Source organism: Tursiops truncatus, chromosome 6, assembly GCF_011762595.2.
Source record: "Tursiops truncatus isolate mTurTru1 chromosome 6, mTurTru1.mat.Y, whole genome shotgun sequence".
Lineage (NCBI taxonomy): Eukaryota > Metazoa > Chordata > Mammalia > Artiodactyla > Delphinidae > Tursiops > Tursiops truncatus.
Window position 1 is genome coordinate 84,924,651 of NC_047039.1, and position 25,989 is coordinate 84,950,639.

Genomic DNA, 25,989 nt, shown 5'->3' on the forward strand with positions numbered 1-25,989 from the left:
CTAATCAGAAACGGAAGTAAGGTGACAAAGACAGTAGAATTACATCTTTAAAAGTAATGTCAACCCAGAATTCTTTATCTAGTGAAAATGTCACTCAAGAATGAAGACACTTTCAGATGAAAGTAACTGAGAATTTATTGCCAGCAGAATTGTTAAATGAAGTTCTTCATGCAGAAGAAAAATCTTAGCAAACAGAAAGTCAAATATTCAGGCAGTAATAAAGTACACTAGAAAAATAAAAATATGGGTAAATATAAAAGACCATTTTTCTCTTTAGTTTTCTTTAAAATGCATCAGATTCCTTAAAGCAAAAATTAAAATATTGCATTGTGGGGTTTAAGGAAAAATGTTTAGTGAGCATCTGCTCAATATGATTTTATGTACACACAACCCCACCATTGCTGAAAGCTAAGAGGAGATATGTTTCTTTTTCTTGGCATTATAACTTTGACTCTTGATTCTAGAAGTAAAACGTAAGCCTCTAGTAAATATAGAGTGGACAATATGGCAAGGATCACTTGAAATAACATACAAGTATGTTATTTCCCAAAGTATTAGAAAAAATTTGGATGAATGTTTTTCATATAATGTCATTTATATACATGTGAAATTGAAATCTAAATGACAAATACAATTTAGTTAATTTTTTAATGACAGAACTTGATGTTTAGACTTGGGTCAAATATCAGAAACTAGGGGATAGGACTTTGAGGTAGTAAGTGTGTACTTTGGGGAATCTGGGTTTCTTCTGAACAGTACCTCAAGGCTAGTGCCAATCTCTGCAATAGTGAGAAAGGCTTTTTAAATTTCAGATGCTTCTGGCTCAAGCTTATACACATTAACACACCATCTCTTCTTTATTAATTTGTGATTCAGTTACCATTCCAAGATACCTCCAGAGCCGACAATATTAACTTAAAATTAATAACAAAAACAAAACATGTACCATAAACAAAACACAAATCATGAGCCAGTTTGTTTTGCCTGGGAGTTTTGCAACACATAATCTCTACCTCCTGTTTTCTAATCCACTCAGCCAGCTGCACTCTATTTTCTGTCCTATCCCAATAAAATAGCTCACCAAGAATTTTTTAATTTTCAAATCTCATGAAAACTTTTTAGTCTTCCTCTTGAAGACTTCCTCCTGAATTTGGTTTCCTACACTGTACAGTAGTCATATCCAGCTTCTTATGACTTTCTTTCTTAGTTTCTGTGAAATGATTCATATCTGGCATGTCTTCACCCTCTCCAACTAGCCCTCCTTAGCCCTCTCTGTAGGTTCCTGTTTCTTATCCTGTCCATTAAATTTTATTGTTTTCTCAGCAATCTCTCCTTGATACTCATCCCTCCTCATACTGCATGTTCTCCCTGGGTGATTTCCTATTTAACTGCTGAGCACTTCAGATTGATATCTCCAACTCAGGCATATCTCCTGTGACCAGATTCTATCTCCCCCTGAACACAAGACAAGTATCTCCAATTTAACATATCCAAAACCAAATTCTTCACCTTCTGAGACATTCTCTTTTATACAAACTTTTTATCTCAATGAATGTTGTCCATCCGGCAAGTTTCCTGAGTCAAAACCTGGGAATCATGCTAGGTTTCTCTTTCTTCTTCCAGCTACATCTAAATAATCCCAAAGACTTGAAAAAAACCCCGAAGATAATTATATGAATTTTCCTAACTTTCAGTTTCAATAAGAATATGGTGGCTGCTTAGTTCTAAATCTTCCCTTCTCCTGAAAATCAGTAAATTACAAATGGGAAACAACAACAAAAACAAACAAACACACTTTCAGTGACCTAAAAGACATATAAGTCTAACAAATTATGAATATTTACTCTCAGAAAGAGACAGCCCCACTAGAAGAGGGATGGCTTTGAGAAGGTTAAACTCCAGGTGAGGCAGAGAGGGAAATTTCAGAAATAGAGAGGGGGAACCCATATGTAACAACTCAGAAAGCCAATGCGGTGGACACAGTGATGCTGTGATCCTCCTACGGGAATAAAGGATTTACAATCCAGCTGCTGGAAGTACTGCTGGGAGATAAATCTTACCTGTCAGTCTTCTTCAGGGATTACCTCAGCTGAATAAAGCCACCTCACTCAAGGTATACCCGGCCACAACGGGTACTTTCAAAACAACAGAAAATAACAAGTGTGGGTGAGGATGTGGAGATGTTGAAACAATTGTGCATTGATAGTGGAAGCATAAAATGATGTAGTCACAGTGGAAAACAGTATGATGGTCCCTCAAAAAATTAAACATAGAATTACAATATGATCTAGCAGTTCCACTTATATACCCAAAAGAATTGAAAAGAGGGACTCACATATTTATACACCAACATTCATAGCAGCATTATTCACAATAGCCAAAATGTCACATGAACCCAAATGTCCATTGATGGATGAATGGATAAACAAAATTTTGGTATACATACATACAGTGGAATATTATTCAGTCTTAAAAAGGAAGAAAATTCTGACACATGGTTACAGTATAAATGAATCTTGAAGGTAAAACAAGCTGGGCACAAAAGGACACACATTGTGTGTTTCCACTTATATAAAGAGTAGTTAAATTCATAGAAACAGAAAGATGGTTACCAGAGATTGGGGCAATGGGAAATGGGGACTTATTGTTTAACGGGCTTTGAGTTTCAATTAGGAAAAACTTCTGGAGATGGATAATTGTGATGGTAGCATAACAATATGAATGTACTTAAAACCACTGTATAATTCAGCATATATTCACCTAAAAATGGTTAAAGTGACAATTTTATGTTTTGTCTATTTGCCACAATAAAAAAAAAAAGCCAGAATGTTCTATAAAGTTTTGTTTGTATAATTTCAAAAATTAAATAAAATTAATGTGGAATTCATTTGTTTTAACTCTGGCAACATTAATATGCCAGAACTGAGATTTTTTCTTTTACTTTGTTATATTTTTTAGACTTTATCATATAGTTTAATTTAAATCTTAAATGTTTCTGATTTTTCTGCTATATAAAATGCAAAAAAGTATATATACATGTATAAAGAATTTATTTGGATTGAAAATATCCACTATAATATAGAAAGATATAATATACTAAATATCAATAAAAATCCAGGTTGTCTTTTAAAAAAAATTGCCAGGAACAATGTAATACCCGGGATAGAGCAACTAGCTTTTAAAGAAGAGATAATTTCTGTCCTAATTAAACTACTATAGGAAAAAAGGAAAACTTTTTAATTCTTTTTATGAAACACGTACAACATTGATATAATACCTGACCAAAAACACCCCACAAAAAAATTTGATTTTATTTATTGTTAATTAACAATACATCATGACTGAGTTTTAGTCTACAAATGTAAAGATGATTCAATACTAGAAAAATAATTCATCATATTAATAGATCTACAGAGAAAACCATATAATTTTTTCTAGCAATGCTGAAAAAACACTTAAAAAATCCCAAACCTTCCTGGTTTAAAAGAAAAATACATAAAATATAAATCAAGGATATATAGCAGGCCAAACACCAACATTCTTCCTAAAGTCCAAAACAGGAAACAAGAAAAATTATACTGATTATACTCATTACGATAACTATTATTGCATATTGCATATATAACTAATATATATAGCATGTAACATATATAACTAATACATAGCAAAACTCATAGGGGGTATTAGCCATTGCAATTACATGATTATTATAATTAAAGGAGTGAGGTATTCTGATTGGCCAGGTCTCAGAAATGTGAAAACTTCTGTGACTGAGAGAGGAGGGAGGCTAACAGCCCCACACATATTGAATGGAATAATTTCACTCTAAACAGAGAGGGTATCAGAAAGCAGATAAAATAATAAGAGTTTAGGCAGATAAAACTGAAGTGTCCTCATGTTGCTTCTATTACTCTATTTATTGGCTCCCCATCATACCTACAAAATGATTCAAAATACTTTTGTACTGCTTCATTTTCACCTTAATTATCCATCAATCTCCTCTACTTCGATCCATTGCAATTCAGTAGCTCAGGAATATCGGGCCTGTGACGTGCCCTTTAGAGAACATACCTCCAATTTGACCTTGGACAAAGTAATTGGCATTGCTCCATACCCATGGTCATCAGACTATGCCCTGCAAACCAAATCCAGCCTACAACCCTTTTTTTCTGCTGCCCAGAACTAAGAATGATTTTTGTTTTTTTGTTTTGCGGTGTGCGGTCCTCTCACTGTTGTGGCCTCTCCCGTTGCGGAGCACAGGCTCCGGACGCGCAGGCTCAGCGGCCATGGCTCACGGGCCCAGCTGCTCCGCGGCATGTGGAATCTTCCCGGACCGGGTCACGAACCCCTGTCCCCTGCATAGGCAGGCGGACTCTCAACCACTGCGCCACCAGGGAAGCCCCTAAGAATGGTTTTTACATTTGTAAACACTTGGAAAAAAATAGAAAATTATTTATGAACATTGGTGTTCATAAATAAAATTTAACTGGAACACAGACACAGTCACTCATTACATCCTATCTAAGGAATTCAGCTATTTGTAGTGAGGTAGATGGACCTAGAGTCTGTCATACAGAGTGAGATAAGTCAGAAAGAGAAAAACAAATACTGTATGCTAACACATATATATGGAATCTGGGGTGGACAGAAATAAAACGCAGACATAGAGAATGGACTTGAGGATATGGGGAGGGGGAAGGGTAAGCTGGGACGAAGTGAGAGAGTGGCATGGACATACATACTCTACCAAATGTAAAATAGATAGCTAGTGGGAAGCAGCTGCTTCACATGGGGAGACCAGCTCCATGCTTTGTGACCACCTAGAGGGGTGGGATAGGGAGGGTGGGAGGGAGACGCAAGAGGGAGGAGATACATGTATATGTATAGCTGATTCACTGTTATACAGCAGAAACTCACCATTGTAAAGCAATTATACTCCTATAAAGATGATAAAAAAAGTGAATATACACACACACACAAAAAGAGTAGAAAACCATAAAAAAAAATAAAAAAGAATCCACCTGCCAACGCAGGGGACACATGTTCAAGCACTAATCCTGGAAGATCCCACATGCCGCAGAGCAGCTAAGCCTGTGTGCCAGAACTACTGAGCCTGTGCTATAGAGGTCGCGAGCCACAACTACTGAAGCCCACGTGCTTAGAGTCTGTGCCTGGCAGTGAGAGAAGCCACCGCAATGAGAGGCCAGCGCACCACCACAAAGAGTAGCCCCTGCTCGCCACAACTACAGAAAACCCGCGCACAGCAATGAAGACCCAATGCAGCCAAAAATAAATAAAATAAATAAATTTAAAAATAAAGAAGAAATCACTCATCAGCACCTGATTCTATTCATGATTGTTTTACAAGCGAGGGGATTCTATGGTTCAATTTTGGTAATTTTTTTCCCTAAGAATTGCTGTAATTGTAAACTGAAATATTTTAGAGCAGGCAGCGCTCTAAGTTTATATTTCTAAAAACATAAACGCCTCAGTTTATGATATTAGATTAAGAGAAAGCCATTTTTCCCTTTCCAAAGTCAAAGCATACCATTCACAGTCCTCCTGCCTTCTCTTGCCATAACTTCCTTCTTACGAGAAGAGGTCAAAAGCATTGTTCCATGAAAATCAAGTGGAGGCTGGTAAAGCATCCTATTCCTTCTGTATTTCCAGAAATATTTGCTCTTCTCAGAGACAACTGGTCACAACTGGAATAAGGTGTTTCCTGAGAAACTTCTGGATCTCCTTCCAAGAACGTTCTTGTGCAGCTACATGTGGGATCACCTCTCCTCCCCAGTGCATGAAGAGGTGGAGATTGGAGATCCTCCAGGAACAGCACAGTGGGGAGTAGGGGGGCTCTATCAGGTGGCCTACCCCTGGGTAAGACAGCAGGGTCCAGTCGTTCTTCCCATGTCTCCTCAGCTGTTCTGTGGCTTGCTCTGCATATACTTTGCTATTGACATTCATATCTTCTTCTCCCACAATGAAGAGGAAATGTCCCTGGGCCTTTTCAATGGGGAGAAAAAATGTCTCACTGGCTTCAGCTCTAGTATCCTCAAAAATGTGCTGTAACTCTACTAATCCTAAGGTACTGATGGATAGTGAATGAGGAGAGAATGGCCAGAGCTGATTTATGTGACCACGATATACCTGTGGAATGTCAAGAATAAAGTTGGGCCCGTTAATAAGCGCGGCAGCTGTGACTTGCTTTAGTGAATAGCCATGGAGAGTCCAGTCTCTGCTGTTTTGGACATGGAGACTACCCCAATACCCAGGCTAAGGACCTGTAAAAAACAAAAACCCCAATTAAATACAATCCGGAGACCAGAAGGGGGAGCTCTCACACCCTGCAACAACAGCAGAGCCCAAAAGGTAGAAAGACTGCTCTTCTTTCCAGGCAAGAACTCAGCCAGTGAAAAGCCTTGGGCTCTTTGTTTACCGTAAGTCCTCCCATCTTCCTTTTCCCCTCCAGAAAATCCTTCTCCTTCCCTTGCTGTGCAGGGACTTGCACATGCTTCACCATGGTTTCAGACCCCAAACTGCAATCTCAGCTGATCCTGAATAACTCCAACTTTGCTGGAGAAATATCTGGCATTCTATTTGTTTTAGGGCAACATTTGGTGGCTCATACAAGGACCAGAGGAGACCCCCAAAGGTTCTAGGGCTGGCGAGCAAAGAGTTGCAGTATCCATGGTTGAGCCCTTTATTGCTCACTGCTTCTCTTGCTGACCCTGGAGTTTGAGGGTACATCTTTCTCCTGGATTCGAGCCCTTGTGGTCTGTAGAAAGAGAATGCGGTCTGCCATATCAGTAGACAAAAGATGTTGTGGCCATCAAGCCATCAGTCATTTACAGCCGCACCTGCCCACCCCCAACCCCCCACGGAGAGCCCTGAGGAAACTTGGGATGGAAACAAAGAGGATGCTGGCTTTAGATAGCTGAGGTGCATATCAAAGGAATGATTTCAGTGACCCCAGACTCTTGCATCTTCCTGTACATAGAAAAGCACTAAATTCATTAACTTGAGATGTCTGGTTTTATTTAATTAATAGTAATCTTTTGATGTACCAGGTTTTTGTTGCAAAACTCCTACATATCCTGGCTTCTCCCTTACCTCTTCAGAGCAGTCCCTCAGAGCTATCTGAGAGACTGCTCCTGGGCTTAAGCCCTCAGTTTGTCTGTCACAAAAACATAATTCTCAAATTTGAGGTTGTGCTTTTCTTCTTATTTTCATTTTTTTTTTTTTTTCAGTTGACACCTCTTTGCATTTGAAGCTCTTCAGGCTGTGTGCGGGATCTATTTTAAAGTTTCATTGTTTCTGGTTAAAGCCTTGCTCTGTATGCAAGTACTCTTTTGACACTTCAATCTGATTCTGAGATCAGACAGTTTCAACTGAAACTGGCTGAGAAGCTGTCAGCTGAGTTCCTTCAGGTACAGGGGCTGTTTCACTGAAACGCAGTCAGTTCAGCCATCAGCCCTTCCTTTGGAATAGGAGCTGTTCCATGGGAACTAGCTGAGAAGCCTTTGGCCTGCCTCCTCCAGGACCAAGCTGTTCCCTTAGAACTGGCTGGTATTAGGCCTGCAGACACTGCGAATGCAAGCTGTTTAAATTGAGCTGTAAATTGTTTAAGCTGTTGGAAAATTATTCTTTTACTCTAGAGAAAAATCTCTGAGAAAAGGGATCCCAGTTATATAAATATTTTGAGAGCACACCCCCTCCCCTGCACTGAGACTCTATCCAATTTTATATTTAAAAACCTTGGTTCTTCCTCATGCACATTTCTAATTAAATGGACTGATCTGACCACAGGCAATTTAGAATATCAATGGCCATTATGGGTAATTTTGAAATCCCTGAACTTAATTTTCTTAAAACCAAATTGGATTACAAGAGCTCAAAAATCTTCAGAACTGAATGGGATGTCCATTCTGACTGGTATTTTGAGGTGATGGAATAAAATTTACATTTTGAGTCCAGACAAGAAAATTTAAGCATAACATAGTCCCTGTCTGTACTGGGCCCTCCCTATGTGCAATGTGCACCTGATTATACATTAACCAAATTGCCTCAAAGCAGGAATGCCTGCTTGACCATAAAGATCAACATTTTCCCTTCTTCATACACCAGCAATGTAACTCCTTGAAAGATAACATTCTTTTTTTTTTTTAATTTTTTTAACATCTTTATTGGAGTATAGTTGGTTTACAATGGTTAGTTTCTGCTTTATAACAAAGTGAATCAGCTATACATATACATATGTCCCCATATCTCCTCCCTCTTGCATCTCCCTCCCAACCTCCCTATCCCACCCCTCTAGGTGGTCACAAAGCACAGAGCTGGTCTTCCCATGTGATGCAGCGGCTTCCCACTAGCTACCTATTTTACATTTGGTAGTATATATAAGTCCAGGCCACTCTCTCACTTCGTCCCAGCTTACCTTCCCCCTCCCCATATCCTCAAGTCCATTCTCTATGTCTGAGTCTTTATTTCTGTCCACCCCTAGGTTCTTCAAAACCACTTTTTTTTTTTTTAGATTCCATATATATGTGTTAGCATACAGTATTTGTTTTTCTCTTTATGACTTGCTTCACTCTGCATGACAGACTCTAGGTCCATCCACCTCATTAAATATAGCTGAATTTTGTTTCTTTTTATGGTTGAGTAATATTCCATTGTATATATGTGACACATCTTCTTTATCCATTCAACTGTTGATGGACACTTAGGTTGCTTCCATGTCCTGGCTATTATAAATAGCACTGCAATAAACATTGTGGTACATGACTCTTTGAATTACAGTTTTCTCAGGGTATATGCCCAGTAGTGGGATTGCTGTGTCATACGGTAGCTCTATTTTTAGTTTTTTAAGGAACCTCCATACTGTTCTCCATAGTGGCTGTATCAATTTACATTCCCACCAACAGTGCAAGGGTTCCCTTTTCTCCACACCCTCTCCAGCATTTATTGTTTCTAGATTTTTTGATGATGGACATTCTACTGGTGTGAGGTGATACCCCATTGTAGTTTTGATTTGCATTTCTCTAATGATTAGTGATGCTGAGCATCCTTTCATGTGTTTGTTGGCAATCAGTATATCTTCTTTGGAAAAATGTCTATTTAGGTCTTCTATCCATTTTTGGATTGGGTTGTTTGGTTTCTTGATATTGAGCTTCATGAGCTGCTTGTAAATTTTGGAGATTAATCCTTTGTCAGTTGCTTCATTTGCAAATATTTCCTCCCATTCTGAGGGTCCTTTTCATCTTCTTTATGGTTTCCTTTGCTGTGCAAAAGCTTTTAAGATTCATTAGGTCCCATTTATTTTTGTTTCTACTTCCATTTCTCTAAGAGGTGGGTCAAAAAGGATCTTGCTGTGATTTATGTCATAGAGTGTTCTACCTATGTTTTCCTCTAAGAGTTTTATAGTGTATGGCCTTATATTTAGGTCTTTAATCCATTTTGAGTTTATTTTTGTTTATTGTGTTAGGGAGTGTTCTAATTTCATAGTTTTACATGTACCTGTACAGTTTTCCCAGCACCACTTATTGAAGAGGCTGTCTTTTCTCCACTATATATTCTTGCCTCCTTTATCAAAGATAAGGTGACCATATGTGTGTGGGTTTATCTCTGGGCTTTCTATCCTGTTCCATTGATCTATATTTCTGCTTTTGTGCCAGTACCATACTGTCTTGATTACTGTAGCTTTGTAGTATAGTCTGAAGTCAGGGAGTCTGATTCCTCCAGCTCGCTCTTTCTCAAGATTCCTTTGGCTATTTGGGGGTCTTTTGTGTTTCCATACAAATTGTGAAATTTTTTGTTGTAGTTCTGTGAAAAATGCCATTGGTAGTTTGATAGGGATTGCATTGAATCTGTAGATTGCTTTGGGTAGTAGAATCATTTTCACAATGTTGATTCTTCCAATCCAAGAACATGGTATATCTCTCCATCTGTTGCTATCATCTTTAATTTCTTTCATCAGTGTCTTATAGTTTTCTGCATACAGGTCTTTTTTCTCCTTAGGCAGGTTTATTCCTAGGTATTTTATTCTTTTTGTTGCAGTGGTAAATGGGAGTGTTTCCTTAATTTCTCTTTCAGATTTTTCATCATTAGTGTATAAGAATGCAAGAGATTTCTGTGCATTAATTTTGTATCCTGCAACTTTACCAAATTCATTGATTAGCTCTAGTAGTTTTCTGGTAGCATCTTTAGGATTCTCTATGAATAGTGTCATGTCATCTGCAAACAGTGACAGCTTTACTTTTTTTCCGATTTGGATTCCCTTATTTCTTTTTCTTCTCTGATTGCTGTGGCTAAAACTTCCAAAACTATGTTGAATAATAGTGGTGAGAGTGGGCAACCTTGTCTTGTTTCTGATCTTAGTGGAAATGGTGTCAGTTTTTGGACTATATATCTTTGGTGAACTTTACATAAAACATCAGTGTGCCATTTTGATGTATGATCTTTTGTTTTGAGAATGTATATAACTGTGCCTTTGACTTCTAAACAAGTGGAACAGTCCTCAAAAGGAACAGTACTTTTCCTTTCTGAAAGACTGTCCCCTGGGTTAAAATCCTCAGGTTGGCTTGAATAAAATTCTCTATTTCTCCTTAAGATCAACTGTTGATTAATTTTTCATCCATAGTGACTTCCTAACATTATCAGGAGTCTACAATTGCCTCTCTGCAAAATAAGGTTTTAAGATTAACTGAGGCAAATGAATTATTTAAAAAGATAAAATGGCTCCTGAAGCCTCAAACTTTTCTTTGGCTTCATCTCAGCCTTTGCCTCTGATGCCGTCTTGTCTCCCTCCCTCACTCATGCCCAGACTCTGCCCCGGGCACCATTTTCCTCCTTCCCTTCAAAGCTACCTACACCTCCTCTATACCCTCAATTTATTCATATGAATTCTCTTACCAAATACCCTTTTTCTCTGAAAGTCTCCCCATACCCTTTTTCTCTGAATTTATCAGAGCCAGTCCCTTTAAAACTAAGCCTTCTGAGGATGCAAAGCCTTTATTTTTTATATTTCCTGAACTAAAGCTGAACTGTGAGCCATAGTCAAAGATTTTCCCAAAGTAACCGAAAATCCTCACAGGTTTGGTAAGTAATTTAATATAGTCATTCAAACTTATAAACCTGGTTGTTCTAACGTATATCTACTAGTTCATATGCTTGTCGGTGAACGCCAGGCCCAGCATTAGATGAAAACTCCTAATTGGGAAAATCCTGAAAGTTCCCCCTGATGGAGAAAATTTTCACACATTGAGGTATGGAGAAGTCATCTCGGCTTATACATTGTTCAGCTTGAACTTTGTGTGAACTAAAACAGCCTGTCAAACACACACAACACATCTGCTTTTTTTTTTTTTTTTTCAATTTAAGAAAATGTAATGGGATGTGGAGAATATAGTAGTAGCTGGAGGGGGGAGGGCTGCTAGCTTGCCCTTTTTACAATGTGTACAACTGCATTAAGATTTTATAACAAGAGTGGCATTTATGCTTCTTAAAACTACCTTCTATAGTGGAGTATAATACAGAAAAAAAGACACTTCAACAAGAGAAATATGGAATGAATCATAAATCCACTTGATGACAAAGGAAATCAAAATGCTTAAGGAAAACACAACTACATCAAATACTACCATGCACTAAAATTAATCTGACAAACTATGTACACTTCTAGTAATTTTTTTCAAACAATGGTAAAAGATGTGAAACTCTAATTCAGTAGGAACAGATCAATCTCTATTTTGCCTGAGTTTCAAACTTTCTGACAGCATCAACTATTCCACTATATTAGAAACAGCAAGCAGTCTTACGTACTGCATCAATACATCATGGACTTTCTTGCAATAAAATGTTTTTGTGTTTTTAACTTATCGTAAACAAACTCACAACCAGGAGGGGAAAAAACAACAACACTTTTTCCAACTCCCATGTTCTGAATGGGGTTTTAGATAAAGAATCAATGTTTGCCAAAGAGAACAAGAATCTCTGTAAGCATTAAAGCGTCGATGATATAGAAGCCCTTTGTATACATCCCAGTTTTTATCACCAGGTTATTTTATTTTAGATGACCTACACTATGGCTCAGAAATATGTTAACTTTTAACAGGACTCATGACCTAACTCACTAATTACTTCTATCTGTTTAGTCACTTGAACAATCCATGTTTTCATCTTGGCTTCAATCAAGTCTTATAATTTTGTCGTTTTATTGTTACAGCAGTATTGAATGTCCTATAAGTACCTCTCCCAGTTCTATCTGGAAGCCAGTATTAGAGAACAAGCAACAACAAACTTACTGACTACATACCCCAGGCTTCTCCAATAATACTTAAACCCCTCAGCCAAGAATGTCTTTTTATGGCAGATCTGGCCTGGGGAGATGGTGATGGACCTGTTCTCTAACAGTCCTATCAAAGCAAGGCCCTAAGGGACAACAGACATAAGGAAAGTCAAGTTAATTATTCTTACATCTGTCCACTCTCTCTTGGGTCATCAACGCTCAGGTTCTACAGGCACACTCAATAACCTAAGGTGTCAAAGGGAGTTCCCATGAGAACTAGCCCAACAGTTATCTGTCTTACTTGCCCGTAACTGACTAGGCTCTCCAGGTAATTATAAATGCAATAGTATTCTTAAGACACAAGAACTTCCTCTTTGACTCAGAAGAGTAAGGAAACATGTACAATATAAGTGTGTAAAGCAATAAATTCTAATAAATGTTGCAAAAAATGCTGTTATTGTAACACCAATCAGCTCAAACTAACTTTCTAAAAAATTATTTTTTAGGATAGGCTGGCTAACATTCAAAAATTGCCCATATAAGTTCTTAGCTTACATTCTATTTAAACATTTCTAGAGCAAGTAGTAACTAGAATAGACAAAAAACAGACAATATATCTGGACCTAAACCTAAATGTGAAATTGGGTCCACAGGCACACTCTTAACCATTTTTCCAAAGAAATATGTTTAAACGGCTTTACCATGCAGAGCTATGGCTTCCCGGAAGGGTTGCAAATCAGTCTCTACAGATGAGCTAGTTTCCGTTGAAGTAGCTCGGTTAGGGGACACTACAGTCAGTCTTGGGGGAGCTCTAGAGTTTCGCGGTGGAGGAACTTTTCCACACAGGAAGCTGATCAAATCTTCTCTACGAATAGTTCTTCTGCGCTTTTTAACCCAAGCCAACACATCTTTATTGCGTCGCTGATAGCCAATCTGAATTCCAATATCAAAACTTCGCTGATGGGTATCCACGCTTTCTTTGTAAAGGTTGGTGACGGCAGTGGCTGCATTTTGGAAGGGAATCCAAAGAGAAAGTCCTGGCTGCTGACACACTCGGTCTTTGTAGAGCTGGGCCACGGCGGTGGCCGAGTTCTGGAAGAGGTGCCACAGCTTCTGCTGCTTGTGCTCGGGCTGTGCGGCCGCCGCCGCCTCCTCCTGCAGCTCAGGGGTCAACCACTCGTCCTGCTCGACCTCGGCTAGGCACTGCCGCTCCCACTTGGAAAACCAGTGCTCGGGCCCGTGCTCCTGGATCTCGGCCTCGCCCTCCTCCTTCCGCTCCTCCATCCTCCACAGCCTCCCGCGGCCTCGCAGCCGCCGCGGCCGCGTCCTGCTCAGGCGGGGCCCCCGCGGGAGCGTCGTCGTCGAGCGGCCCGGCGGCGGGGCCCAGCGGCCTGCGGCGGCTCCTCACGGCGGCCCAGGCCTCCTGCACCCCGACGGCCTGCGAGCCCCGCCCCGCGGCCCCGCGCTGCCCGGGACTACCCCCGACCCGGTGCTCCCCACCCCCGGCCCCTGCCGAAGTGCGCTGCGGACCGGATGAACACCGCCGCCTCTCGCCTCGCCGGCCTGAGCACGTCTACCGCCCCGCCATGGCGCCGCGGCCTCCCTAGGCCCACCGCCGACAGCTCCGCGCAGCCCTGCGTGCGCCGCCGAGACTACCCCGAAGACTGAGGAACGTAGTCGTCGCTGACGCCGTCGTCGACGTCTCCGCGGTTGCTGGTCCCCGCCCACATGCTGACGGGGAAGCACCGCCCACCCGGCTCCCCTGCCCGGTTGGGGCGCGCCGGATCCGAGGGCTTCTATTGGTCCAATCCGACCGGTTCCGCTTGCCGGCCTCTAAACGCAGCGCCGTGATTGGCTCATCAGCGTGTCCGTCTGACGTAACCAAAGAGCGAGGGGAAGGGAGTGAAAGGAAGGGTGAAGACGGGGAAGGAGGGGGAGGAGCTGACAGTGGTTGCGTCCGAGCCAACCTAAGGCGGGGGGGGGGGGGGGGGGGGGGGGGGAGCACAACACATCTGCTTTAACCATTAAAGTAAAGAATGTCTGTTTTGAAGATAAGGATAAAAAAAACTCCCTTCTTACGACATCCATATTAACACTCCCTGAAAGAAAAGGTTCACTTCCCAGACACCAGGGTCCTGTTGTCTCACTCTCTATATACTAAACCTGTCTCCTTTGGACACTTGAAGAATATACCCCTGTCGTGTTTGATGTATGTTCTTTGCTCTGATAAGGTATATGACTATGCTAAAAACCGTGCTTCAACTGAGCAGTTTCTTAGAGTTATCTGAGAGGCTGTCTCCTGGGCTACAGTCCTCAGTTTGGCAAATAAAATTCTTTTCTATTCCTATTACAGATTGTTATTGATTATTTCCATCAACACCTAAGAGTAAAACACGGAGACCAACCTGATAACTTACATATGATCAAGCTTGGGCAATTGCTAGGTGACTTTTTCAAAACCTGTTGATTGGAACAAAATTCAGGCTTTTACATGAAAACCTGATGAATCTGCTCATGACTATTAAAATCGACTTCAGATTATTTTTAAAGAAAATTCTGATCTTCTTTTAGAGGTTGATTCCACTCAGATAGCTTTAAACTTTATATTTATTAATGGGCTGAACCAGGACCATTCCCTTCTAGTAAAAAGAACCAGGATGGGATGGGAAACTAGAGTTTTCCACTCCAGAGTCTAGTGAATCTGGCAAACCAGCTGTCTCTCACTCTAAATGAGTCACCTCAATGAAAAACCACTGAAATTCTTAATCTTCAACTCCAGCCAATGAAGTTCCCTAAATGAAACCAAAACCCCCCCAGTTTGCCACAAAGAGCTATTGTCACAAAGAGCCAGGATGTCAGAAAAAAGATTGTTACAAATTTAAGCATTTTAGGCACCTTCTGCCCTCTAACCAGTCTTTCCAATGTCCTCTGAATTCTCAACAACGGGGTTCGGGTGGACTACAGGGGCTCTTCCTAATCTTCCCACTTAATAGAATTGGAGAAACAGTTCTCCAGATTGGGGATGAATCTCTTCCAGCCCTAACTGACAATGGAACCACAATCTTGGTGCCACTACTACAAAGCAGTCCCTGCCTTGGAGTACTAAAACAGTTCAAACAGTGGGATCTCTAATGAACCCCAAGAGCTTCCTATCTCTGAACCTATTCCCTTTTGTTTAGGCCCTTTGAGAGATACACACCCTTTTCTCCTTAGTTCCTCTGCCCTTATCCATTTATTAGATCAAGACTTCTTAAAGAAGTATGCATGGCAGAGTTTCTTTATCCCAAAGGGGGGAAATAATTCTAGATTTGACAATAGTCATCAAAGTAACCAATCATGTAAATTAAATCACCCTTTGACATCTTTAATTGCTTCAGCTCTGACAGTCCTAGAGCTGATTCTGAAAACTCTGATTATTTGTCCCTACTGAATCAGCTACCACCCTCCTACGGACCAAATCTCCACCTGATATCGGCAAAATTTACAGCATGCCTCCCATCACGATTCAGATAAGTCCCTCAAAACCTCTTCCCAGAATTAATCAATACCCTATAAGTAAAGAAGCTCTTCAAGGCATGAAGCCCATAATAGAAGATTACAGGTCTCAAGACACCATTATCCCTGTACTAATCTTTCTAATACTTCTATTTAACCTGTGAGAAAACCTAAGGACCCAGGATGGAGGTTCATTCAGTACCTCCAAGTAATAACACTGTTATCCCTCGACCCCCTGTTGTTCCTAACGCTCATATGTTACTAACATTCATTCTCACTGGAAGTGAATTCTTTACTGTAATTGATTTATGCAGTGCATTCTCTAGTATTCCAGTTGACCAAGCCAGCCAATAACTTTTGCCTTCACTTGGGAAGAAAAACAATTCACTTGGACACTAATGTCTCAGGTTTAATTGATTCCTTATTTCTCAAATCCTGAAGGCTGATCTGGATGATATAAATTACCCTAGAGGTTCTATTTTGTTGCAATATGTGGATGATTTGCTTCTTTGTTCTACTTCTCAAGCCTCCTCATAGGAAGACAGCATCCACTTGCTAAAGCTTTTAGCCTCAAAGGGACATAAAATTACCAAAGAAAAACTGCAGTTTGTCCAAACCCAGGTTTAGGGCATCTGATATCAGAACAAGAACTACACTTATATCCAGATAAACTTTATAGTGTCCTAAGTTTCCCAAAACCCCAAACTAAACACTATCTGTGACTATTTCTTGGGTTAGTTGGTTATGCTGAAATGAGATCCCAAATTTCTCTCTTATGGCCAAACCTCTGTATGTTTTATTCAAGAAAAACAACCCCAGTGAAATTTAATGGGAAAAATCAGATGACGTAGATTTCAAGGCCTTAAAGGAGAGTTGGAAGAACCCACCTGCCCTGGGGGATCCCAATTATCAGATTTCCTTTTTCCTTTTTGTATATGAAAAAGGAAATACCCTTGGGGTACTCATCCCATAACACAGGGACCACCATTGACCCATAGGGTATTATAGCCAGCAACTGGACGCTGTAATATGGGAATACCTGCCTTGCCTTAGAGTCATTAGGCCCCACCTCTTTCAGTTAAAACCACTGAGAGAGACAGGAGAAGATGGCAGAAGAGTAGGACACGGAGATCACCTTCCTCCCCACAGATACATCAGAAATACATCTACACGTGGAACAGCTCCTACAGAACACCTAATGAACACTGGCAGAAGACCTCAGACCTCCCAAAAGGCAAGAAACTCCCCACATACCTGGGTACGACAAAAGAAAAAAGAAAAAACAGAAAAAAGAATAGGGACTGGACCTGCACCAGTGGGAGGGAGCTGTGAAGGAGGAAAGGTTTCCACACACTAGAAGCCCCTTCGCGGGTGGAGACTGAAGGGGATGGAGGAGGGAAGCTTCAGAGCCACGGAGGAGAGCGCAGCAGGGGTGTGGAGGGCCAGGCGGAGAGATTCCTGCACAGAGGATCGGTGCCACCCAGCACTCACCATCCCGAGAAGCTAGTCTGCTCACCTGCAGGGACGGGCAGCGGCTGGAAGCTGAGGCTCGGGCTTTGGAGCTTGGATCCCAGGGAGAGGACTAAGGTTGGTGGCGTGAACACAGACTGAAGGGGGCTAGTGCGCCACGGCTAGCTGGGAGAGAGTCCGGGAAAAAGTCTGGACCTGCCGAAGAGACAATACACTTTTTCTTGACTCTTTGTTTCCCGGTGCGCGAGGAGAGAGGATTAAGAGCGCTGCTTAAAGGAGCTCCAGAGACAGGCGCGAGCCGCGGCTATCAGCGTGGACTCCAGAGACGGGCATGAGATGCTAAGGCTGCTGTGGCAGCCACCAAGAAGCCTGTGTGCGAGCACAGGTCACTATCCCCACCTCCCCTCCCGGGAGCCTGCGCAGCCCGCCACTGCCAGGGTCCCAGGATCCAGGGACAACTTCTCCAGGAGAACGCATGGCGCACCGGCTTCTGCCACCGCAGGCTCGCCCCACATCCGTACCCTTCCCTCCCCCTGGTCTGAGTGAGCCAGAGCCACCGAATCAACAGCTCCTTTAACCCTGTCCTGTCTGAGCAAAGATCAGACGCCCTCAGGTGACCTACACGCAGAGGCGGGGCCAAATCCAAAGCTGAACCCCGGCAGGTGTTCGCACAGAGAAGAGAAAGGGAAATTTCTCCCAGCAGCCTCAAAGCAGTGGATTAAAGCTCCACAATCAACATGATGTACCCTGCATCTGTGGAATACCTGAATAGACAACGAATCATCCCAAATTGAGGACATGGACTTTGGGAGCAAGATATATTATTTTTTCCCCTTTTCCTCTTTTGGTGAGTGTATATGTGCATGGTTCTGTGCGATATTTTGTCTGTATAGCTTTGCTTTCACCATTTGTCCCAGGGTATTGTCCGTCCGTTTTTTTTTTCTCTTTATTTTGAAAATTTTTTCCTTAATAATTGTTTTTTATTTTAATAACTATTTTATTTTATCTTACTTTATTTTAGTTTATCCTCTTCCTTTCTTCCTTTCTATTTTTTCTCCCTTTTATTCTGAGCCGTGTGGAGGACAGTCTCTTGGTGCTCCAGCCAGGCGTCAGGGCTGTGCCACTGAGGTGGGAGAGCCAACCGCAGGACACTGGTCCAGAAGAGACCTCCCAGCTCCGCGTAATATCAAATGGTGAAAATCTCCCAGAGATCTCCATCTCAACACCAACAGCCAGCTTCACTCAACAACCAGCAAGCTCCAGTGCTGGACACCCTATGACAAACAACTAGCAAGACAGGAACACAGCCCCATCCATTAGCAGAGAGGCTGCCTAAAATCATAGTAAGGCTAGACACCCCAAAACACACCACCAGACGTGGACCTACCCACTAGAAAAACAAGATCCAGCCTCATCCACCAGAACACAGGCACTAGTCCCATCCACCAGGAAACCTACACAACTCACTGAACCAACCTTAGCCACTGAGGACAGACACCAAAAACAATGGGAACTACGAACCTGCAGCCTGTGAAAAGCAGACCCCAAACACAGTAAGATAAGCAAAATGAAAAGACAGAAAAACACACAGCAGATGAAGGAGCAAGGCAAAAACCCACCACACCTAAAAAATGAAGAGGAAGCAGGCAGTCTACCTGAAAAAGAATTCAGAATAATGATAGTAAAGATGATCCAAAATCTTGGAAATAGAATAGACAAAATGCAAGAAATGTTTAACAAGGACCTAGAAGAACTAAAGAGGAAACAAGCAACGATGAACAACAAATAAATGAAATTAAAATACTCTAGAATGGATCAATAGCAGAATAACTGAGGCAGAAGAACGGATAAGTGACCTGGAAGATAAAATAGTGGAAATAACTACTGTAGAGCAGAATAAAGAAAAAAGAATGAAAAGAACTGAGGACAGTCTCAGAGACCTCTGGGACAATTAAACACACCAACATTCAAATTATAGGGGTCCCATAAGAAGAAGAGGAAAAGAAAGGGACTGAGAAAATATTTGAAGAGATTATAGTTGAAAACTTCCCTAAAATGGGAAAGGAAATAGTCAATCAACTCCAGGAAGCACAGAGAGTCCCATACAGGATAAATCCAAGGAGAAACACACCAAGACACATATTAATCAAACTATCAAAAATTAAATACAAAGAAAACATCTTAAAAGCAGCAAGGGAAAAACAACAAATAACGCATAAGGGAATCCCCATAAGCTTAACAGCTGATCTTTCAGCAGAAACTCTGCAAGCCACAAGGGAGTGGCAGGACATATTTAAAGTGATGAAGGAGAAAAACCTACAACCAAGATAACTCTACCCTGCAAGGATCTCATTCAGATTTGATGGAGAAATTAAAACCATTGCAGACAAGCAAGAGCTGAGAGAGTTCAGCACCACCAAACCAGCTTTACAACAAATGGTAAAGGAACTTCTCTAGGCAAGAAACACAAGAGAAGGAAAAGACCTACAATAACAAGCCCAAAACAATTAAGAAAATGGGAATAGGAACATACATATCGATAATTACCTTAAATGTAAATGGATTAAATGCTCCCACCAAAAGACACAGACTGGCTGAATGGATACAAAAACAAGACCCGTATATATGCTGTCTACAAGAGACCCATTTCAGACCTAGGGACACATACAGACTGAAAGTGAGGGGATGGAAAAAGATATTCCATGCAAATGGAAATCTAAAGAAAGCTGGAGTAGCAATTCTCATATCAGACAAAATAGACTTTAAAATAAAGACTATTACAAGAGACAAACAAGGACACTACATAATGATCAAGGGATCAATCCAAGAAGAAGAGATAACAATTGTAAATATTTATGCACCCAACACAGGAGCACCTCAATACATAAGGCAAATACTAACAGCCATAAAAGGGGAAATCGACAGTATCACAATCATAGTAGGGGACTTTAACACCCCACTTTCACCAATGGACAGATCATCCAAAATGAAAATAAATCAGGAAACACAAGCTTTAAATGATACATTAAACAAGATGGACTTAATTTATATTTATAGGACATTCCATCCAAAAACAACAGAATACACATTTTTCTCAAGTGTGCATGGAACATTCTCCAGGATAGATCATATCTTGGGTCACAAATCAAGCCTTGGCAAATTTAAGAAATCTGAAATCTCATCAAGTATCTTTTTCGACCACAAAGCTATGAGACTAGAAATCAATTACAGGAAAAGATCTGTAAAAAATACAAACACATGGATGCTAAACAATACACTGCTTAATAACGAAGTGATCACTGCAGAAATCAAAGAGGAAATCAAAAAATTCCTAGAAACAAATGACAATGGAGATATGACGACCCAAAACCTATGGGATGCAGCAAAAGCAGTTCTAAGAGGGATGTTTATAGCAATACAATCCTACCTTAAGAAACAGGAAACATCTCAAATAAACAACCTAACCTTGCACCTAAGCAATTAGAGAAAGAAGAACAAAAAAAACCCAAAGTTAGCAGAAGCAAGGAAATGATAAAGATCAGAAATAAATGAAAAAGAAATGAAGGAAACAATAGCAAAGATCAATAAAACTAAAAGCTGGTTCTTTGAGAAGATAAAGAAAATTGAGAAACCATTAGCCAGACTCATCAAGAAAAAAAGGGAGAAGACTCAAATCAATAGAATTAGAAATAAAAGAGGAGAAGTAACAACTGACACTGCAGAAATACAAAGGATCATGAGAGATTACTACAGGCAACTCTATGCCAATAAAATGGACAACCTGAAAGAAATGGACAAATTCTTAGAAATGCACAACCTGCCGAGACTGAACCAGGAAGAAATAGAAAATATGAACAGACCAATCACAAGCACTCAAACTGAAACTGTGATTAAAAATCTTCCAACACACAAAAGCCCAGGACCAGATGGCTTCACAGGCGAATTCTATCAAACACTCAGAGAAGAGCTAACACCTATCCTTCTCAAACTCTTCCAAAATATAGCAGAGGGAGGAACACTCCCAAACTCATTCTACGAGGCCACCATCACCCTGATACCAAACCAGACAAAGATGCCACAAAGAAAGAAAACTACAGGCCAATATCACTGATGAACACAGATGCAAAAATCCTCAACAAAATACTAGCAAACAGAATCCAACAGCACATTAAAAGGATCATACAACATGATCAAGTGGGGTTTATGCCAGGAATGCAAGGATTCTTCAATATACACAAATCAATCAACGTGATACACCATATTAACAAATTGGAATACAACCCTATGATCATCTCAATAGATGCAGAGAAACCTTTCGACAAAATTCAACACCCATTTATGATTAAAACCCTCCAGAAAGTAGGCATAGGGAACTTTCCTCAACATAATAAAGGCCATATATGACAAACCCACAGCCAACATCGTCCTCAATGGTGAAAAACTGAAACCATTTCCACTAAGGTCAGGAAGAACACAAGGTTGCCCACTCTCACCACTATTATTCAACATAGTTTTGGAAGTTTTAGCCACAGCAATCAGAGAAGAAAAAGAAATAAAAGGAATCCAAATCAGAAAAGAAGTAAAGCTGTCACTGTTTGCACATGACATGATACTATACATAGAGAATCCTAAAGATGCTACCAGAAAACTACTAGTGCTAATCAATAAATTTGGTAAAGTAGCAGGATACAAAATTAATGCACAGAAATCTCTGGCATTCCTATACACTAATGATGAAAAATCTGAAAGTGAAATCAAGAAAACACTCCCATTTACCACTGCAACAAAAAGAATAAAATATCTAGGAATAAACCTACCTAAAGAGACAAAAGACCTGTATGCAGAAAATTATAAGACACTGATGAAAGAAATTAAAGATGATACAAACAGATGGAGAGATATATCATGTTCTTGAATTGGAAGAATCAACATTGTGAAAATGATTCTACTACCCAAAGCAATCTACAGATTCAATGCAATCCCTATCAAACTACCACTGGCATTCTTCACAGAACTAGAACAAAAAAATTTCACAATTTGTATGGAAACACAAAAGACACTGAATAGCCAAAGCAATCCTGAGAACAAAAAATGGAGCTGGAGGAATAAGGCTCCCTGACTTCAGACTATACTACAAAGCTACAGTAATCAAGACAGTATGGTACTGGCACAAAAACAGAAATATAGATCAATGGAACAGGACAGAAAGCCCAGAGATAAACCCACGCATATATGGTCCTGTTATCTTTGATAAAGGAGGCAAGAATATACAGTGCAGAAAAGACAGCCTCTTCAATAAGTGGTGCTGCTAAAACAAGACAGGTACATGTAAAAGTATGAAATTAGAACACTCCCTAACACCATACATAAAAATAAACTCAAAATGGATTAAAGACCTAAATGTAAGGCCAAACACTATAAAACTCTTAGAGGAAAACATAGGCAGAATAATGTATGACATAAATCACAGCAAGATCCTTTTTGACCCACCTCCTAGAGAAATGGAAAGAAAAACAAAAATAAACAAATGGGACCTAATGAAACTTCAAAGCTTTTGCATAGCAAAGGAAACCATAAAGAAGATGAAAAGACAACCCTCAGAATGGGAGAATATATTTGCAAATGAAGCAACTGACAAAGGATTAATCTCCAAAATTTACAAGCAGCTCATGCAGCTCAATAACAAAAAAACAAACAACCCAATCCAAAAATGGGCCGAAGACCTAAATAGACATTTCTCCAAAGAAGATATACAGATTGCCAACAAACTAGTGAAAGAATGCTCAACATCATTAATCATTAGAGAAATGCAAATCAAAACTACAATGATATATCATCTCACACTGGTCAGAATCGCCATCATCAAAAAATCTAGAAACAATAAATGCTGGGGAGGGTGTGGAGAGAAGGGAACACTCTTGCACTGTTGGTGGGAATGTAAATTGATACAGCCACTATGGAGAACAGTATGGAGGTTCCTTAAAAAACTAAAAATAGAACTACTACATGACCCAGTAATCCCACTACTGGGCATATACCCTGAAAAAACCATAATTCAAAAAGAGTCATGTACCACAATGTTCATTGCAGCTCTATTTACAATAGCCAGGACATAGAAGCAACCTAAGTGTCCATCAAGAGATGAATGGATAAAGAAGATGTGTCACATATATACAATGGAATATTACTCAGCCATAAAAAGAAACGAAACTGAGTTATTTGTAGTGAGGTGGATGGACCTAGAGTCTGTTATACAGAGTGAAGTAAGTCAGAAAGAGAAAAACAAATACTGTATGCTAACACATATATGTGGAATCTAAGGGGAAAAAAAGGTCATGAAGAACCTAGGGGTAAGACGGGAATAAAGACACAGACCTACTAGAGCACGGGCTTGAGGATATGCGGAGGGAGAAGGGTAAGCTGTGACAAAGTGAGACTGGCATGGACATATATACACTACCAAACGTAAAATAGATAGCTAGTGGGAAGTAGCAGCGTAGCACAGGGAGATCAGCTAGGTGGTTTGTGACCACCTAGAGGGGTGGGAGGGAGGGAGACGCAAGAGGGAAGAGATATGGGAACATATGTATATGTATAACTGATTTACTTTGTTATAAAGCAGAAACTAACACACCATTGTAAGGCAATTATAATCCAATAAAGATGTTAAAAAAAAAAAAACACTGAGAAAATCGTTGTGGGATCCCCTTTAACCTTTTTTGTACTTCATGCATTAGAAGCTTTCCTGAATTCTCATCACTCTCAACATTTCTCAGTCAGCCACTTCACCCCCATGAAGTCCTTCTGTTAACTGCCCCTCACATAACTCTTCTATATTGTATTAAGCTTAACCCTGCTACTCTTCTCTACATCACTGACGAAGTCCCTTTTGACAGCTTAACGTTGAGAGATCACCTCCTGACTGCTCATAATGATCTACAGGAAAATCTTTTGAGTAAATCTGACCTCTCATGGTTCACTGGTGGTTCTTATTTAAAAGGTGGTAGTGGCAAATATTGTGCTGGGTAAGCTACTTCAACTCCTTTGATGTTGTTGAGGATGAATCTTTACCTATGGCTACTTTGGCCAAACAGGCTGAATTATACACTCTTACATGGGCTTGTACTTTAGACAAGGAGAAAACTGGCAATATTTATACTGATAGCAGATATGCTTTCAGAGTAACTTATGATTTTGAAATGTTGTAGAAGCAACATGGCTTCTTTACTTCCAGCAGAAATAAAAATTTAAATGGCCCCTATGTTCAGAAATTTTTACCTGCTGCCTTAGCTATTATTAATACTTTGGGAGCCATTCTAACCCTGACTCTCTGCAAGCTAAGGAAATCACCTTGCAGAAATCATTTCTGCAAAAAAAGTCTGGCCTTAAAGGGACCAGCAGCAGCCAAACCTTTGTCATGGTCTAAAGAGTTATTTCCCCAAGTGGTAACTTAAGAAAACTCGCTAGAGAAGTCCAAAAATTGGCCTCAGAAAAGGAAAAACAAGATTGGAAGTTCAACAATTGTTCGTTTGATAAAAAGAGAAAGCTCTGGTTTAGACCAAGTAACAACCCAGTCCTACCAGAGACTCTAAAATTCCCACTCCTCACCACTGCACATGCATTAAACTATTGATCTACTGACAAAATGACAACATTCATGAATCAATATTGGGGAAACACTAACTAACCCATGAAAAGTACATAACTCACTTGTCCCACTTGTCCAAAATACAACCCAGGAAGCCTGTTCATACTGCTCCCAGACATTTTTAACTGCCTAATAGACCATTCGAGGTCTGACAAATGGGTTTCATACAACTTTCTCCACCTCATGGATATAAATATGTTTTAGTCATGGTCTGTATGTTTTCACAATGGACTGTTGCCTTCCCTTACAGACAGGCTACTGCCTCTTCTGTGGCTAAAGTCCTTTTGGAAAAGATTATCTGTACCTCTTCAATTTCATAGTGACCAAGGAACCCTTTTACTGACCAGGTGCTTTGATAAGTCTGTGCTGTTTGGCTGGTTTTACACATTTCACTGTACTTTCTGCCCTCAAACCTTTGGCTTAGTCGAACACACCAGTGGCATTATTAAGACTCAGTTAGCAAAATTGGTACAGGCCCTCTAAGTACTTTGACCAAAAACATTGCCATTGGTCCTTCTAAATCTCAGATCCATACTTTTTGGAACCCATAAACTCTCACCCTTTGTGACAGTCAAATGACACCCAACGTTTTGGCTCTTGCTTCTTTTGACCCACAACTGATAAAAGAAGAGATACTCCAATATGGCAAAGGCCTAATTGCTTCTATTAAAAATAACTATGTTTTGGTAGAGCAATCTTTTCACAGTGTACTCTTGGGAGACAAGGACCTTATGATTCACATTCTGTAACCTGGAGATTTCATCTACTGGAAAAGACACTTCCATAAAAGCTCTCTTCAGCCTCACAGGAAAGGCCCTTAGGCACCAAACTCCAAGGAATAGACTCTTGGATTCATGTGACACATCTAAAGAAAGCATCAAACCCTGAGTAGACCTGCACATCATCTAGTGACCTGAAAGTAAAGATTTCCCAGAATTGAAGCAGATGACATCTGATGAGACAACTTTCCCAAGATATTCAGACCAGGCCTATTGGAAGTTTGCCAACTTTTGATGATGACATAATGCTTTAGATGATCTTGATAACATATGGATTTTAGATTAAAAGTACCTGATAGTTGTCCCTCCCTGTT

At 40.3% G+C, this 25,989-nt stretch overlaps 1 protein-coding gene and 1 pseudogene across 1 annotated transcript in view; both read right to left on the reverse strand.

Moving 5' to 3' along the window:
- Window positions 1–3,238: 3,238 nt before the first annotated feature.
- Window positions 3,239–25,989, reverse strand: part of LOC101335931 (bile acid-CoA:amino acid N-acyltransferase-like) — a 41,792-nt gene continuing 19,041 nt past the window's right edge. The window contains 2 exon segments of the mRNA XM_073806344.1: window positions 3,239–6,212; window positions 6,215–6,281. Of these exon segments, the coding sequence (XP_073662445.1) occupies window positions 5,686–6,212; window positions 6,215–6,281 (594 nt within the window). The 3' untranslated portion in view covers window positions 3,239–5,685.
- Window positions 8,150–13,742, reverse strand: LOC117312654 (HUWE1-associated protein modifying stress responses pseudogene; annotated as a pseudogene).